At 43.1% G+C, this 15,294-nt stretch overlaps 1 protein-coding gene across 1 annotated transcript in view; it reads right to left on the bottom strand.

Annotated features, from left to right (window-relative positions):
* Positions 1–6,228: 6,228 nt before the first annotated feature.
* The window catches only part of HS6ST3 (heparan sulfate 6-O-sulfotransferase 3), a 685,231-nt gene continuing 676,165 nt past the window's right edge, over positions 6,229–15,294 (bottom strand). The window contains exon 2 of the mRNA XM_045978389.1: positions 6,229–13,405. Within this exon, the coding sequence (XP_045834345.1) occupies positions 12,697–13,405 (709 nt within the window). The 3' untranslated portion in view covers positions 6,229–12,696. The remainder of the gene's footprint in view (positions 13,406–15,294) is intronic.

The following is a 15,294-nucleotide window of genomic DNA, read 5'->3' as shown; positions in this document are numbered from 1 at the left end:
GTGCCTTTTCCAGGACACCTGTCACTTGGTCTGTGAGTGCTAAAGAGATTGCTGAAAACATCAGATGGACCCTATTCTTTAAGCTTTAGCATCTAGCATTGTGTCTTCCTCTTAGAAAGCTTAGTGAATATTTCTTTAAAATGGAAAGACAAAGGAACAATAAAAAAGGAGGGAAAGAGACATTGAAAAGAGTTAAATTGTCATCAGTCTTTAGATTTGGAAGGTGGTAAAGATATTATGAAATATTTACTGACCTTCAACCCAATCATGGAAATTATTAAGAGGGACAAAAAGTTGCTAATCAGGGGTGCCTGGGTGGCTCAGTGGGTTAAAGCCTCTGCCTTCGGCTCAGGTCATGATCCCAGGGTCCTCAGATCGAATCCCACATCAGGCTCTCTGCTCCTCAGGGAGCCTGCTTCTTCCTCTCTCTCTGCCTGCCTCTCTGCCTGCTTGTGATCTCTGTCTCTCAAATAAATAAATAAAATCTTTTTAAAAAAAAAGTCGCTAATCTGAGTTTTGGGGCTGCTAAAAATTCATGAAAGCGTGCTCCAATAACTCTGATTAAAACTGGTAATTTTTAATACCAAGATGTGCAACGTCATAGTCTGATGCTGAATGTCTCATGCACATTTTCTAAACTTCAGAATCTTATCTAGGGATGGTTTTCTCTCCTAGAGAGCAAAGAAAATGATGACATGAGAAGGGGTCTTCAGCCATGATGGAGCTCACTACCCGGGCTGCTGGTCTACCTTCCACATGGAGCAGCAACAGGCATGACAGCAGGATTATTGACTGTGACTTGCAGCTGCACACGGGAATACTAACCGTCAGCAGTGACTTCTTACAACGGTAATATACATGCCTCTGTTTAAAACTTAACTGGCAGACTTCCTGGCAGAGCTCCTGGGAGTGATGCCCTGATTTGCAAAGACTTAATGACTTCTTGTCATCCAACACCTGTAGGCAGAGAGACAGGAGGGGAGGGTATGAGCACCTGGCTTGTGCCCCAGATAAAGTGAGCCATGTGGAGTTGTGTAGGCTCTACCCTTTCAGAAAAGAATTCTTTATGTTCTCTTCATTCAATAACCGTTACCTTGATAATGAGATTGCCAGTGTTTTCATTCAGGAAGATTTTAAATTATATTCTTAAATTTAAAAAAAAACCAAAACCCTTGTTTCCTACTATAGAGGTCATGTCAAATCTCCCTTTTATATATATTAGGATGGGTTTAGTCATAAATTAAACTTGAGGACAATTGCATTTCTAGAGTCCTGATAAAAATTTTCACTCCTTTGGAACACAACCCGGGTCCTTGCCAATGTGACTGGGGTCATGTCGGATCCTGCGAGAAAACTCCAAGAGATGGAGGGCAAAAGTCTTCCTGGGCCGGCGCCGGGAATAGACATGGGAGGATCCCCGGAGTGCTTTCCTGTCCTTTAGGATAGATGGATCTGATCAGTGTGGAGAATCCTTAACTTGCTCTTGAGGAGAAGTGAGTTGGGGGAAATCAGAGGGAGAGACAAATCATGAGAGACTGTGGAAACAAACTGAGGGTTTGGGAGGGGAGGTGGGTAGGGGTTTGGGTGAGCCAGGTGGTGGGTATTAAGGAGGGCAGGTATTGCATGGAGCACTGGGTGTGGTGCATAAACAATGAATTCTTGAACACTGAAAATAAATTAAAATTTAAAAAAAATTTAAAAAAAAAAATAAAGCTAAGAGGTAATGGTTGTTCACTTGTCACATTCAATTGCTAGTCTGTAGCCCACATCCCGCATGTAGCCCACATCCCACACGTAGCGCACGTCCTGCACGTCGCTCACATGTCACACGCAGTTCACGTCCTGCATGTAAATCTATATCCGGTTTGTAACCGGATCTGTGTAAAGTATAAAATAGGAAGTGATTGTAAGAAATAAAGTCGGCTACTGATCATCAGCCAATAGTCCCCCCCATCATTTCGGCTCCCATCACCTGGGTCCCCACCTCGTGAAGGTGACGCACTCCTTTAATTTTTTTTTTTTTAAATCACCGAACAAATATATTGTTCACAGGAACCGATGACATTCTGAAAGCTACCTGTCCCCATGGCTTTCAAACACCCATCTGTGAGGTCCTAATGTCCTCTTTATTGTCATATCTTACTTCATATGCAACAACTGTTTAAATAATTTAAACGATCATGCAAGCCTCAGCAAGAAGTGTGAAGTCTTTGGCTTTGAAAGTAACTCAGTATTTTTCAGATTAGGATGGAACTAACACTTTGCCTAGTTTTTACTCTCCCTTTTTGATAGAATTACAGTGCTAACTATAATGACGATATGACAACAGCAGTGACAATATGAATCTAACCTCCCAGAGTATTTCTAATCCAGGGTTGTTACTGTAGGTATGAAAATAAACGCTTGGAAGTAGGATGAGGGAAACCTGTAAATGCTTGCATTTACATAAGTGTGAACATCTTCCAATTACACAAGGAAAGCCAAGTAAATATGATTGCATTCTCACCACTGATTCCAAAGAAATCATACCTATCAAAACAAGAGAAAATAAAACAGAAAGGAAACATAAGTAGTAAAAATCATAAAGTAAGAGACGACCATAATCTATAAATTATAATACTTTTCAAACTAAGACCATGAAGAAAAATTAAACCATATGTAATTGCAAATTGCAGAAAGTTGAAAACATTAAAATGAAGGTAGAATTGAAGGCAAAAAATATTATTAAATGATACAGAAGTGGTCTTTTTTTTAAAGATTTTATTTTATTTTATCTGACAGACAGAGATCACAAGTAGGCAGAGAGGCAGGCAGAGAGAGAGGAGGAAGCAGGCTCCCTGTCTAGCAGAGAGCCCGATGCGGGGCTCGATCCCAGGACCCTGGGATAACTACCTGAGGTGAAGGCAAAGGCTTTAACCCACTGAGCCACCCAGGCGCCCCCCGAAGGGGTCATTTTATTCTGAAAGTGGTAACCTGATCAATAAAAAAAATATAGAAGTCATAAATACTAAATAACAAATCACCAAACTATATAAGCTAAAAACTGTTAAGAAATGATACACAGATTTTCGTATGTATCCTGTCTTTGATTTTATACACACACACACACACACACACATATAGTGTAATGTGTATATCAATGTGTAATTGATAATGCAATACGTCTTCTTTTCTGTATCCACGAAACTTTTACAAAAACTGATCACTTACAAAGCCCCAAAGTTGGGGCGCCTGGTGGCTCAGTGGGTTAAGCATCTGCCTTCAGCTCAGGTCATGATCTCAGGGTCCTGGGATTGAGCCCCGCATCATTTCTCCCTCTTCCCCTCCCCCACAGCTGGTGCGCTCGCGCACTCTCTCTCTCTGAAACAAACAAACAAACAAATAATAAAATCTTTAAAAAAAAAAAAAAGCCCCAAAGGAACCTCAGTAGAGTTTTGAAAGCAGAAACTATGTGGGCATATTTATCTGAGCACAACATGTTGATCACGGACAACAGGAAAAAATAAATTTGTTGCAAAGTAAAGGGGCAGTTAAACCAACAATGACAAACTGAAATATACTTTTATAGAAAACTGAGTAAAAGGATACACTCAATAAAAATGAAAAGTGAAGCAGTATGAGTAAGATGGAATTGGTGGGATTTGAAATAAAAGATAAAAAATTAGATCAATAAAAAAAATAAGCAAAAAACTTTAAGATGAAAAATCCAAGCATAAATGTAAAATTAATACTTGAAAATTAAGAAACGGAACAATAAAGTAAAATAGAAGCATTAATAGGAAAAGAAAAATATTATTAAAGAGAATGCAACAGAGAGGTTTATGAAAGCGCTGAGCAAACATAGAGGAGAAACTCCCAAGCAGAAAGGGAGTGAAAGTTTATTTGTGAAAATCTGGAGTTTCAAAATAGAACGTGAAGAAGCAGCAAATAATGAAAAAGCGATGGAAATAGAGAAGCGAAGGAGATTTAAAAATTGAAGAACAGACTTGTTTCTAGAAACTTGTCAGACTGAGCTAACACAGACTCCTCTTTCAACCATAAACAAGTAAAAATGTTGGACAAAATATGCCAGAATAACTTTTCAAAACAGCTGAGCTCCAAAGACAGGGCGGGAGCTAGAACAGAGTTCTGGAGGCCAGGACGTGGGAAGGTCTCGGTGCCCTGGGAGCGGAGCGTGTGTGTGGAAAGTTGACTGGGAGCAACCTGGCGGAGAGTTGGGGGGAACCTGCAGGCGGGGCAGAGGCAGAAAGGCAACTGAGGCCGAGTTAGAGTGAAAACCGCAGTTGACCCTACAGTGCACTTTGGAGCTGAGAAGTCCCCACTTAAAAGATGTGGCCTTGGCCTCTCCACCAAGTCACTCGAGATAGTCTGGCCTGGATAGGTGGCATGACTTTGGGGGTGGCAGGTCCTCTCGAGAGACTCAGATGACAGCTGTCAGTCAGCAGCGACACTCCCAGCATCCTGGGCAATGAGCGCTTCCATCCAGGGCCAGGAAGGTGGTTCTGCGGAGATACATGTATTTTTCTTTGAGTATATGAATAACTTTCATTTTTATTTTTTCCACAATTCACTTAGCTGCGTGTATGCAATTTTGACAGTCTTGAATATTTTTTCTTTCTCAGTCGTTGGGGAGATACAATCAGTGATCCAATCACTGTCTTCTCTCCCACCGGTATACAGACACACTCACGGAAATGCTGCTTAAGGACACATATATTCATTGTAGTGACAGTTACATCAGTGGGAACATTGAAAATGAAAAGAATGTCCCTCAAATATCGGAACAGTAGAATTACATGCAGTATTGAAATTATGTTTTCAAGTAATGGGCATTAAGCGGTTCAAATATGTGTTTGTAAAATATGTATTTACATATATAGATTGTAGGATTCGAATTCCCTAAAACATTTGTGATTTAAAATTTTACTCTAATTGTCAATACATTAAAAAGATGAAAGGAAATAGATCAAAATCACGTCAGCATTTGGCTCTTTTACATCTGCGTTTCTTCTCCGATGTTTTCAACAGATCGAAGACATTATGATTACTGTGTAATCATAAAAAACCCAACATCATATATAAAGACATAATTATTCTAAATTGGAGTCTACTAACTTTCACATTTATTTTTCTATGAAAACTGATCTGTGAAAGGGAAACCTTACTATTTTGAGAGCAGATTTTCAACATTTTTGACATTTCTTTCAAGTCTTATCTTCGTGGTGCGTGGGGGTAAGAAGTGCGTCTTCAGTGTTTCTGAGTTCTTCTCTCAACTTATTTCCCCCCATCCTTAGAAGACAGAAGCCCACAAAAACGTCTGTGCGGGGCTTGGGACGGGGGTGCTGGGGGAGTGGTGGTGCACATGTGTTTGTATTTAAGCTCTGCTGTCTTTGGGCCTCTCCTAAGATCTCTCCAATTGCTGTGGATTCAAGGTGACTTTGCCTATGATTCCCATGAGTTAGAGGGACACGGTCAAATGACATTCTTCTAAGGCTTTAAATCTCACAAACCCATAAGGAAGGAAGGAATCCACAAATCCCACTTCTAAAGAGTAAAAAGGAAATTATAAAAGGCACCCACCACTCAAGGGATCTTTTTTTTTTTGAAGAGAAGGACTTTTTTCTACCAGAAACTAATTTTCTTTCTTCGCATTTGTTTTAGGAACTAGGTAGTTAAAGATTGATGGGGACCAATCCTACACTTTGAAATTGTGGAGAGACCCACGTTCATTGCCATTGTTTTATTTTTCTGCTTCCATTTTGTCTCCCTGTCCCCCGGTTCCTCTCTCCCTCCCTTCCTTCTTTTTCTCTTTTCTTTCTTTCAGAGTCAGTGCCAGACAGCTTTGCTTCGGTTCCCGCTTTGGTCTCCCACCACTGCCTTCTTCTCCAGGCTGCTTTCCCATGTTTCACAGTGAATTTCAATGTGCTGGGTGGGCAAAAAACAGGGAGGGCCATTACAAACCACTGTTCTAGAAGCTTATGTGTTTGAGAGCCTGTGAAATCCTCCCTGGCCTCAGAGATTTTAAATTGTTCCAATCTATATTTTCTTTGTCTTTTATGCTTCTGAAGCTTCACATCCAATTGCCACATTTGTATCCAAAGCATGGATTTTTTTAGAGTTTGACAAAGCTGATCCCGTGGATTCAATTTCCATAAATCCCTTAAAGTGTTTGACCAACTTTTCTCATTTTGCAAAAATGTCTAACAAAATCACAGGGGAAAACAATTGTTCTTGACATCACAACAGTTTAATATGTTAACTTATTCATTAAATTGTGCTTCACATCAATGGAGATCCTCAGTTCTACAAACTATCGTTTTTTAAATAGCAGTAAGGGTTGATAATGTCACAATACAATCTCCTAGTACCCGGGTTCATACATATTATTGCACAGAAACAAAAGGAAATATCTCTTAGGTGAAATAATTTACTATCTATTGAATAACTATCTTTACATCTAAAATGGGGCACCAGATAAAAGTCTAGATTTTTCTTTCCAATGTGTTTCATCTTTGATACAGTAAATGAAAAATAATGCAAGCCCAGCCCAGAAAGTACTTCCAGGGCCAAACACACACACACACACACACACACACACACACACACACACACACGAAGGAAAGGAAAGAAAAGACCGCCACATGATTACAAAGATAAGAAATTAAAAACGTAAGAGGTCGGTAGAAGGCAAATAATGGCGGTAACTAAATCACACAAACTCTGCTTCCTTGGAACACGGTTTCCCTCGGCAAGAACTGAGGGTTTTCAACACTGGCATCCGGCCCTTTGATGAGTTCCCACAGAGCAGCAGAACATGGAACGCGCAGAGTCTCTACTCCGTGCGTCAAAGGGTGACAGTTGCAGTCTGTTCCATAGACAACGTCGAACACAGGCGTAAGAAACATCTGTGCTTTGGCGTGCTCAGATCGGGAGTCCTGGTAGGATGCCTCGAGTCCTTGCCTCGAAGTCCCGGGGCTTTTGTCTCGCAGACGTCGCTGGTGTTCATGGCAAGGCCAGTCGTCTGCAAATCTCAGCACTTCTGCACAGAAGGTTGGTGCTGTCCATGTGCGGTGCGGATGGGCCCACGCGTGTTCCAGCCATGAGGCTACAGAACACCCGGGTCCCAGAACCAGCCCACTGGCCCAGAAGGGTTCATTCAAAGTCTTAGGGAATGAGTTCGGATGTGTTCTGGTGAATGTGGTGAGAGCATAGCAGGATAATGTCCCATCGAGATTGGAGGAGGGGGCTGAGGGAGGTGACTTGGAGAAGGAAACTCGGCATGCTCCCCAGAAGTGCGGCGGCTGGCTGGTGCCCTTGGACTCAGCCAGCCCTAGGACCCAGCCGGGAGACGTTCAGCTGCGGTTCTGATGACCAGTGGAGGCACACAAATCATGCAAAAGGAAAGCCTTGGAGACAGAGCTGTGATCAGACGAGGGTATCCTTTGCCCCAGTCCACGCCAGCTTTCCCTCAGATCCGACCCCGCCAGCTCATTCAGCCTTTACTTCAGTCCCTAAAACGCTGCCAACGCTCTGGTCCTGTTTCTTGAGCCTCATGCCTTTGGCAGCTCTTTGAAATGGCCAAAGAATGACGGTCCACATGTCTCCAGTCTGCCCTTGTTCTTGAGGACAGAAACTGTATGTCGTTTTCCTATTTTTCAAGATTTCCTGGCACATGTTAAATTCTTCATCTTTCCATCTTTGAAAGACCTGCTTCCCTTTTAAGAGCCCTGCTTTCCTCTCTAATTATCCCTACTCTCCCTAACTCCCACCCCTGTGTGATCCCATTATACAGGACTTTCTTCTCAGCTAGAGGCCACGGTGGGAGAGGAAGCCGATAAACTCTGTGTGAAGCTGTTAGCCTATGACAGCAACGGCTGCATTTCCTCTCTCCAGCAACTGGGCAGGCTGCAAAGGGACTCATTTAACACCAAATAAAACCTTTAAGAACCAAAGCAGTAAGTTGCTGATAAAATTCCAGAGACCTGGGGAAGAAGTAGGGAGGAATGGAGGTTTTTGGGTTTTTTTTGGGTTTTTTTTTTTTTTTTTTTTTTTTTTTGGAGCAGGGGTTCTACTGATCATCCCTTACCTCTCACTATTCAGGCTGTTACTGATTCTGATATTTCTGACACTGAGCTTCCCTAAGGAGCTGCGAGCACATTCCCTCAGCCTTCATCTTGAATCGGTTTTGGGATTGGCTGGGGTGAACAGCCAGCATGATCTGTTTGAATGTCTGTGCTTCTCGGTCTCCCCTGAAACACTGCCTGTCTCTTGGACATTTCACTCCTAATGAGATGATCCCTCCCTGGAGGCAGGGGTAGTGAACCAACTCTACCAATCTCCTTGGCATCTTCTAAGTCACTGCAGTTCTACAAGAAGGTAAGGAAAAACATAAGTCAATAAAGGCTGAGATTTCATATTCTTGCAATTCCCAATCCTGATATGGATGCTGAGCAGCATAAAGTCATCAGGAAGGCTATAAAGTCAAGACTGGGGCTCTGAGCAACTCTCTTATTGATACTCGAGTTGAGAAATCTTTTAACATCCCTGAATCTCCACTGGAAACTACCAGATGGGATAATGAATAGAGGCCCTACATAGCTACCATATGAGAGAGTGTTGAAGATCCAATAGGATACTAAATGTACAAATGTTTTGAAAACATTAAGTACTACACAAAGTTATGAATTTTAGTCTTTGCAAAACATATGATGAAATAGGTAAATGTGAAAAGCACTTGACATAGTTTTCAATTCCCTTTTGTGTCAGAGGTTGATAGTTTTACCAGTATTAATTTTCACATTGTTTCCTTAGTAATAGAACCCTCCCTCCCTGCTTATCAAGGCACATGGCAACCAATAATAAAGACATTTCCTGGCCTCCTTTGCATTTACTTGTAGCTAATGACTAGGTTCTAGCCCATGAGATGTGAGTGGAAGTGATATCTGCAACTTCGTCCCACGTCCACTCTACTGTCTGAAATACAAATGAGATGGTAGGAGCCTCAGCAGTCACTGTGGACCATGAGGATAGCATGCACATGTTAGTATGAAAGAGCAACAGGAGGGGCCCTGAAGGTTCTTTAATGTCACTCACCAGAGCTATCTAACCAGTTTGCCTTTCAAATGAGAGGACAACAGCTTTGATCTTATTGAAATCACTATTATTTTGAGTTTCTCTCTTAAAGCAGCCAAATACGAATCCTATCCTATGGGTTTAATTTTTTTTTTTAAACGATCTATGCTTGTCTCCTTGCTAGGTCTCCCTCTGGTAGACTTTCTTCCCCATGTAAATACTATCTCTACTCAGACTTTTGAACAAGTCCTCATATTTATACTATCTCTACTCAGACTTTTGAACAAGTCCTCATATTTCAAACCCTTGATTAAATTATGAAACAGTTCCCTCCTTGAGATGATAAGAAACACATAGCGCACGTGACATCGATAGCTGTTGCCCAATACTGATTGCTAAATGTTATTAGTTATTAGAAGGAGTATCCAAAGAATTCTCAGGGTAGGCTTTCTCTGATTTCCACGAGTGGGCTGCCAAAAAGTTAGAAGGAGACAGAAGAGAGTATGTACCTCAGTCCATGATGATAACTTAAACACACCCACAAACATGTACACAAGGTCACCCCATCCCAATCTGGGGCTTCCCTTGTCAAGAAAAGGGAAGGAATGTCTATCTGGGAGTTGTAGGAGTCAGTAGGATATGGAAGTCCCTGGAGAAATTTTTCCCCCTCCTCTTGGGCTCTTAATACCAATGTATCTGGAATTGATTGGGTTTTGGATCTCAAAGCTGCCGACTCCCCGTGGATCCCAAGGCCCAGCTGTCTTCTCTTGGCAACCCTTCTCTGAGTGTCACTCAGCACGTAGGTGCGCAGTCAGTTTTGGAAGAACAAACTGTTTCCCTACCTCTTCATTTCTATCAACATAGGACCCCAGGGATCTGACAAGCGTGCTGCTTTAGAATGAAATGATACGAGGGAGGAAGCCCCTGTCGGTCTTTTTAATTTGCTCAGCACTGGCCTTGGGCCAACACAAAGAGATGGTTTCTCCTGTGAACATCCTGATAGCTGGTCTCAAGTGAAGCACCATACATCGTGCCTTCGGTGCAGGCCGAGGAAAGCCTTTTGATATAAATCCCGACATGCCTAAGGAACAGTGTGAAGTTAGCAGAGGCTGCCTCCAAGTCTCAGCGATGCATGAATTCCCTGCCAAAAAATTTAAAGTGACTTTAAAAGAAACAATCCGCATGCTTCTAACTTGTTTTGATTTTCCACATGACAAAACACTGGATTGTTATTATGTGTGCACGCACGTGTGTGTGTGCGTGTGTGTGTGTGTGTGTGTGTCACAGCGACAGGCTGAAGGATAATTTGCAGCTCTGCCATTCTAGGCAGAACATTAGATCTTAACATCGAAATGCAAAGAGAGAGAGAGGGCTGCTCATTAATTGTAGCTGTAATCCTCTTCCGTCTCAACCTCAGGAACAAATCGGCGGTAAGGGAGACGCGAGTCTTTCGTGAGTCTAATTTCTACCAACTAACAAGCAATATTGACGCGGTCCCTTTAATATAGAGGTGTCAAAAAGTACAAGTGCCTAAAAAATCATCAATCTCTCAGCTTGTTGGTGGGTCAGGGAGGTGGAGAGGGCTGGACTCACCCGAGGCAGCGTGGCTCTGGGTCCACTGCGAGTGCGGGACCGTCACAGTTGTGCTCCATGCATGGGTTAGTGACAAATCCTTCTGGGCTCTAATGGCTGGCTTCTTGCACTGTTGGCAGGAAGCTTTTGTCCCACATGGAAAACATGATGGAATCAAAAGAACTTGCACTCTGCAGTCGGCCAGACTTAGCCTACCATCCACCAGGAAGCTGCCTCGTCTCTGTGGGTTTTACTTTTCTTGTCTATGTAATTAGGCCTAATAATATCTACCTTGTTGTGAATGGATTCAAGGTATGAATAGGGCTCCCTCAGTAAGTGACACAAGGGAGGTCCCCAATAATGCCTTCCTTCACATGACAGATGAAGCCAAGGGTCATGAGAGAAGAATCAAAGCCACTTCTCCAAACCTCTCTCTGATGGAGACCCCGGGCTCCTCTCTCTATAAGCAGGCACTCCGTGAATGCCTGTGGGTTGATCGACTCTCCACCCCAGTGAGAGTATTCCAGAGGCTGCGATGTGGCTTATGCAAAGCTGGCTTAAATATCAAACATGCTAGATATCAATGAGATAGGCTTTTCAATCTGATTTAGGGGTTTCACTCATTTTGCCTTCAGCTCCTTGAAAGGACTGATCAGATCAGTGTTATGAAACTTTCTACCCACTCTGATCCTGCTACTGAAGGCCAGGCGAGGCCTTTCTTTTCCCTTTTCCATACTTCTCCCCTGCTTACTCAACAGACTTTGTGTTCTTGTAGTGGTGACTGGGAAAAATGGAAAAGAAGAAGCAGTGGGTAATCAGGCCCAATTTCCCGTCCTGCTTTATCCACTCCAGTCCAAGTTGCCAGATATAGCCATAGCCGAACCACAGGCAAAGATCACGTGGGGAAAATAAAGTGATCAGGTTGGAGATATGAAGGACCTTGGGAGGTAGCGTCTGTCTACACTCCTGGGACAACCGGCCCATTGAGTTCTGCATCTCCTGGCCTGAATCAGTTATCATTTATTTAGTGACCTTGCATACCGTTTGCATACAGGCCAGCTAAACTCCTAATCTTCGGGCAAGATTCTTTTAACAGAACATCAAACTTGGCAGTACCATATTAAAGAGGATGACTGCTCCAAAGAGGTAAAACAGAAATATCCCTGAAAAAAACCTAAAAGTTTTGTAGCCCATTTGTTAATGTGAGACATCATACAGTCATCCTCCTGCTTCCCCTCTTAATTTATTAGTCAATTCTTTTGAATGAAAAGAAAATCAGTAAAGTGTGATCTCCTTAGGTCTTAATTAATAAGCACATTTTCTCCTAAATACCCCTACCACTGTTCATTTCTCAGGGGCCAAGCACACCTGTCCTGATTCCACTAGCTTTTCCCTAAAAGATGGGGGAGGAAGCATGGCTCCCAGCTAAGATGCAAGGACTTTGTGGGGTGTGAGTGATGATCAGTAGTAGGGTAATCTTGTTTAAAAACAATCGCAACCACCAAACACTGCTACTTATGATTAAGCCACATTCAAACAGGGTTCAAGATGAGAGCCAACAGCCAAGGGAGGGTTGGCATAAAACCTCATCTAAGGGCCGAAAGGGACTTCTTTCTTTCTTCTTCTCTCTGGACAGGCCAATATTTCCATTACAGAGACAGTGTGAAACAGACGAGTTTCAGCAGAACATCCAAGCCTATAATTTGGCTTTTCATGTGTGTCTCTGTGGGGTTCCCATGGTGCTGGAAAGGAGCTCTTCGAGAACTGTTTCCTTTCTGGTGCTTCTCTCCTTGACCTCCTAAGGATGTCTCTATTGGATGCATTCCTACCCTACTTGATATCAGGCATTGAAAAATATCGGAGGGGCGGGGAAGAAGACAACAGATCATCTCCAGCTGGATAAGGATGAAGACAAGAGGAAGCAGGTGTCCAAATCAAGCCACATATAGCCAGATGTCCTCAGATGCCCACCATCCTCCAAGGTCACCAACACCACAGAAGTTCAGTGTGCCTGCTCATCCTCCCCCTCCCGAGGAAGGAGAGGGCAGGGGGTCACCATCTCACCACCTGGCTGTTGTAGTCCTCAGTGACCGCCCCCTCTGTGTTCCCGTCCTCTTTGGGCCACCGGTGACCCCTATGCTCCCGCTGCAGCCTGCGCTCCTCCCGCCTCCTCTGCCGGTCCCTCTGGTGCTCTAGCTGCTTGGTGTGATGGTAACGCTGCTGGAAGAGATCTTTCGCATACTCATAAAGCTGCATGTCCAGGAAGTTGAGCTCCTCGATGCGCTGGCGGGCGCCCTCGTTGATGTCCACGTTGGAAGCCCGTGTGATGTTGAACTGCGTGAAGGGGGAGATAAACTTGAGGTTGAATGTCCTCTCAAAGAGAAACTGTGTCTTCCTCTGGAATTCCGTGAGCCCAAAGAAGGCCATGTTCTTCAGGTTGTTCTTTGCGCTCTGCAACAGGATGGTGTTTCTCTCGCTCTCATTCATGAAAGTCAAGTTGTAGCAGCCCACCAGGCTGAGGTCAGCCAGCATGCGCACCTGGCGGTTGTTGGCCAGGTTGTAGGAGCAGTCCATGAACTCCCGCAAGCTGACCCCGGACCAGTCATCCCCGGGGTAGCAGGTGGGCAGCTCATCGGGGGTGGGGCTTCTCCCATCACACATGTGGAGAGAGGTTTTCCACGTGGCCCCTCTCTGGACGTGTTTCCACTCGCTCAGGTAGCGTGACACTGGGTCCCGTAACATGGTGATGTAATAGAAATTCCTGGAAGAAATGAGAGGGAAGAGCGTGAGTCTTTGACAACGGCAGCTCTGGGATTCTGAACCTCCATAGTGTTTATATCAGCACTGAGTCAAGGGGGTCCTCTGCCAAATGTTCGTGTGAGAGTGGTTGCCTGCGTTTGCACCCATCAGACTAATGTTCCCATATGCGCGTATTTTCATAAACATGAGTGGACCGGGTTTTCAACACCATTTGTTGAGTTTCTCCTCCCTGCTCTGGCGTTGGGAGGGACGTGATGGGGGCGATAGGTGACGCATTCATTCAGCACATTCATTTATTCACTGATAAATTGCTGCTGGAAATAATACCTTACAATAAGAAAACACACCAAGGTTTTTGAAAGTTATTCCACAACCGATATTTTATTTGTGACAGATGTGGGACTATGTGATAGGGAAATATGCAAGGGGATGGAGTGGTTTACCCAAGGGTGTGGGACTAAACAAGGCAAAGCTGGAAGCCAAAGCTCCTTAGTCTTTTCTGTTGACACTGATATTCCGGATTATAAGGTAGGTAGGGTTGGGGGAAGATTTGCTGTGTGTGGAGAGCAATATTTATTGAGGACCTACTATGTACTGGGAACTGTGATAGATACTTCACGATACTAACACAAATAATCCTCAGCACAATTTCATAAGATGGGTTTTATCATTACTTCTCTTCTTTTTTTTAAAAAAGCTGAGAACATAGAGACTGAGAAAGGTGAAAATATAGTCCAAGATTCTAGAACAAATTAATACTTGAACTGCAATGGAGTCTAGGTCCACTGATTTGTCTCTGTGCTTTCCTGTGTACCATATTGGATATTTTAAAAACAAAAATGTGATTAATATGTATTGAATGCCTATTGTCAGGTACTATGGTTATTACAGTTGTAGGTCTTATCTAATGGCATCAAATGAAACCTTGAGAAGAAATACATATATATTTAAATGGTTAGCTTCAGGATGATCCAGTAAAGGTCAGGGTGCTTCTGGCTTCAAGGGGCAAGAAAAGTGTGAAGAAGCAAGAAGAGAGTTGGAAAAGCTGACAAGTAAAGACACAACCCATAGCATTAGAGGAAAGTAACTACTGATTTAAAATGAAGGAAAGTCTTCTCATAATTGGAAAGCCTGTCTATGGAATGGGGTGCCCACCCTCCACCACTGGCACCAGGGATGACCCTCAGAGGTCCCCTGAGCAGACAGATGATCCTGAAGAACTCCGAAAGGGGAACTCTGAACCGGGCTTCCCTTGGCCATGCTAAACTGGCTTAAGAAAAAAAAAAAAATCAATACCCAGTTAAAAGCAATGACAAACACAAGGGCTTTAAGGGTGTAGTGCTTTTTTATGCTGCTTTTAAAAAAGGAATCAATGAACTATAATATTTAAAACTCTACATTTACTATTTTCAGTTCTTTTGAATGCCTAGCCAGACAGTTTTGAAATGTGCTAAGGGAACTACAGTATCTTAAGAAACGCCAGCTTCTCCTTAAATTAGAAAGAAGAACGTGCTGAAACTGCCACAGACAGGCCAGCCTGAGCCCTTGCTTTTGCCAATCATCATTTTACATTACTCTGTTGTCTTTTGCGGTGACAGAATGACAATTTCATCAGTGGAAGGAAATTTCCCGAAAGGTCAGTAGGGAAGGCAGAAAAGGACTGACACAGCTTCTGGGCTCCACGAGGAAATGTCGACGGGAAAGTTTTGTTTGGAGTGGCTATTACTGTGGTTGAATATTATATGACAGATCATTATTAATCCTGCTTTGGTCCTACATCAGGACTTGTTCATGTTTCAATTGTATAAGCAGAGACTGATTTTTATTACACAAAGCAAGTGCCTAATAAATACAGAAACGCAATAATGATCATAGTAAGGTAGCTCAGGT

Source organism: Meles meles, chromosome 14 (genome assembly GCF_922984935.1).
Source record: "Meles meles chromosome 14, mMelMel3.1 paternal haplotype, whole genome shotgun sequence".
Taxonomy (NCBI): Eukaryota; Metazoa; Chordata; class Mammalia; order Carnivora; family Mustelidae; genus Meles; species Meles meles.
Note: the sequence above shows the minus strand (reverse complement) of the source record. Positions and strands in the feature narration are given on the sequence as shown.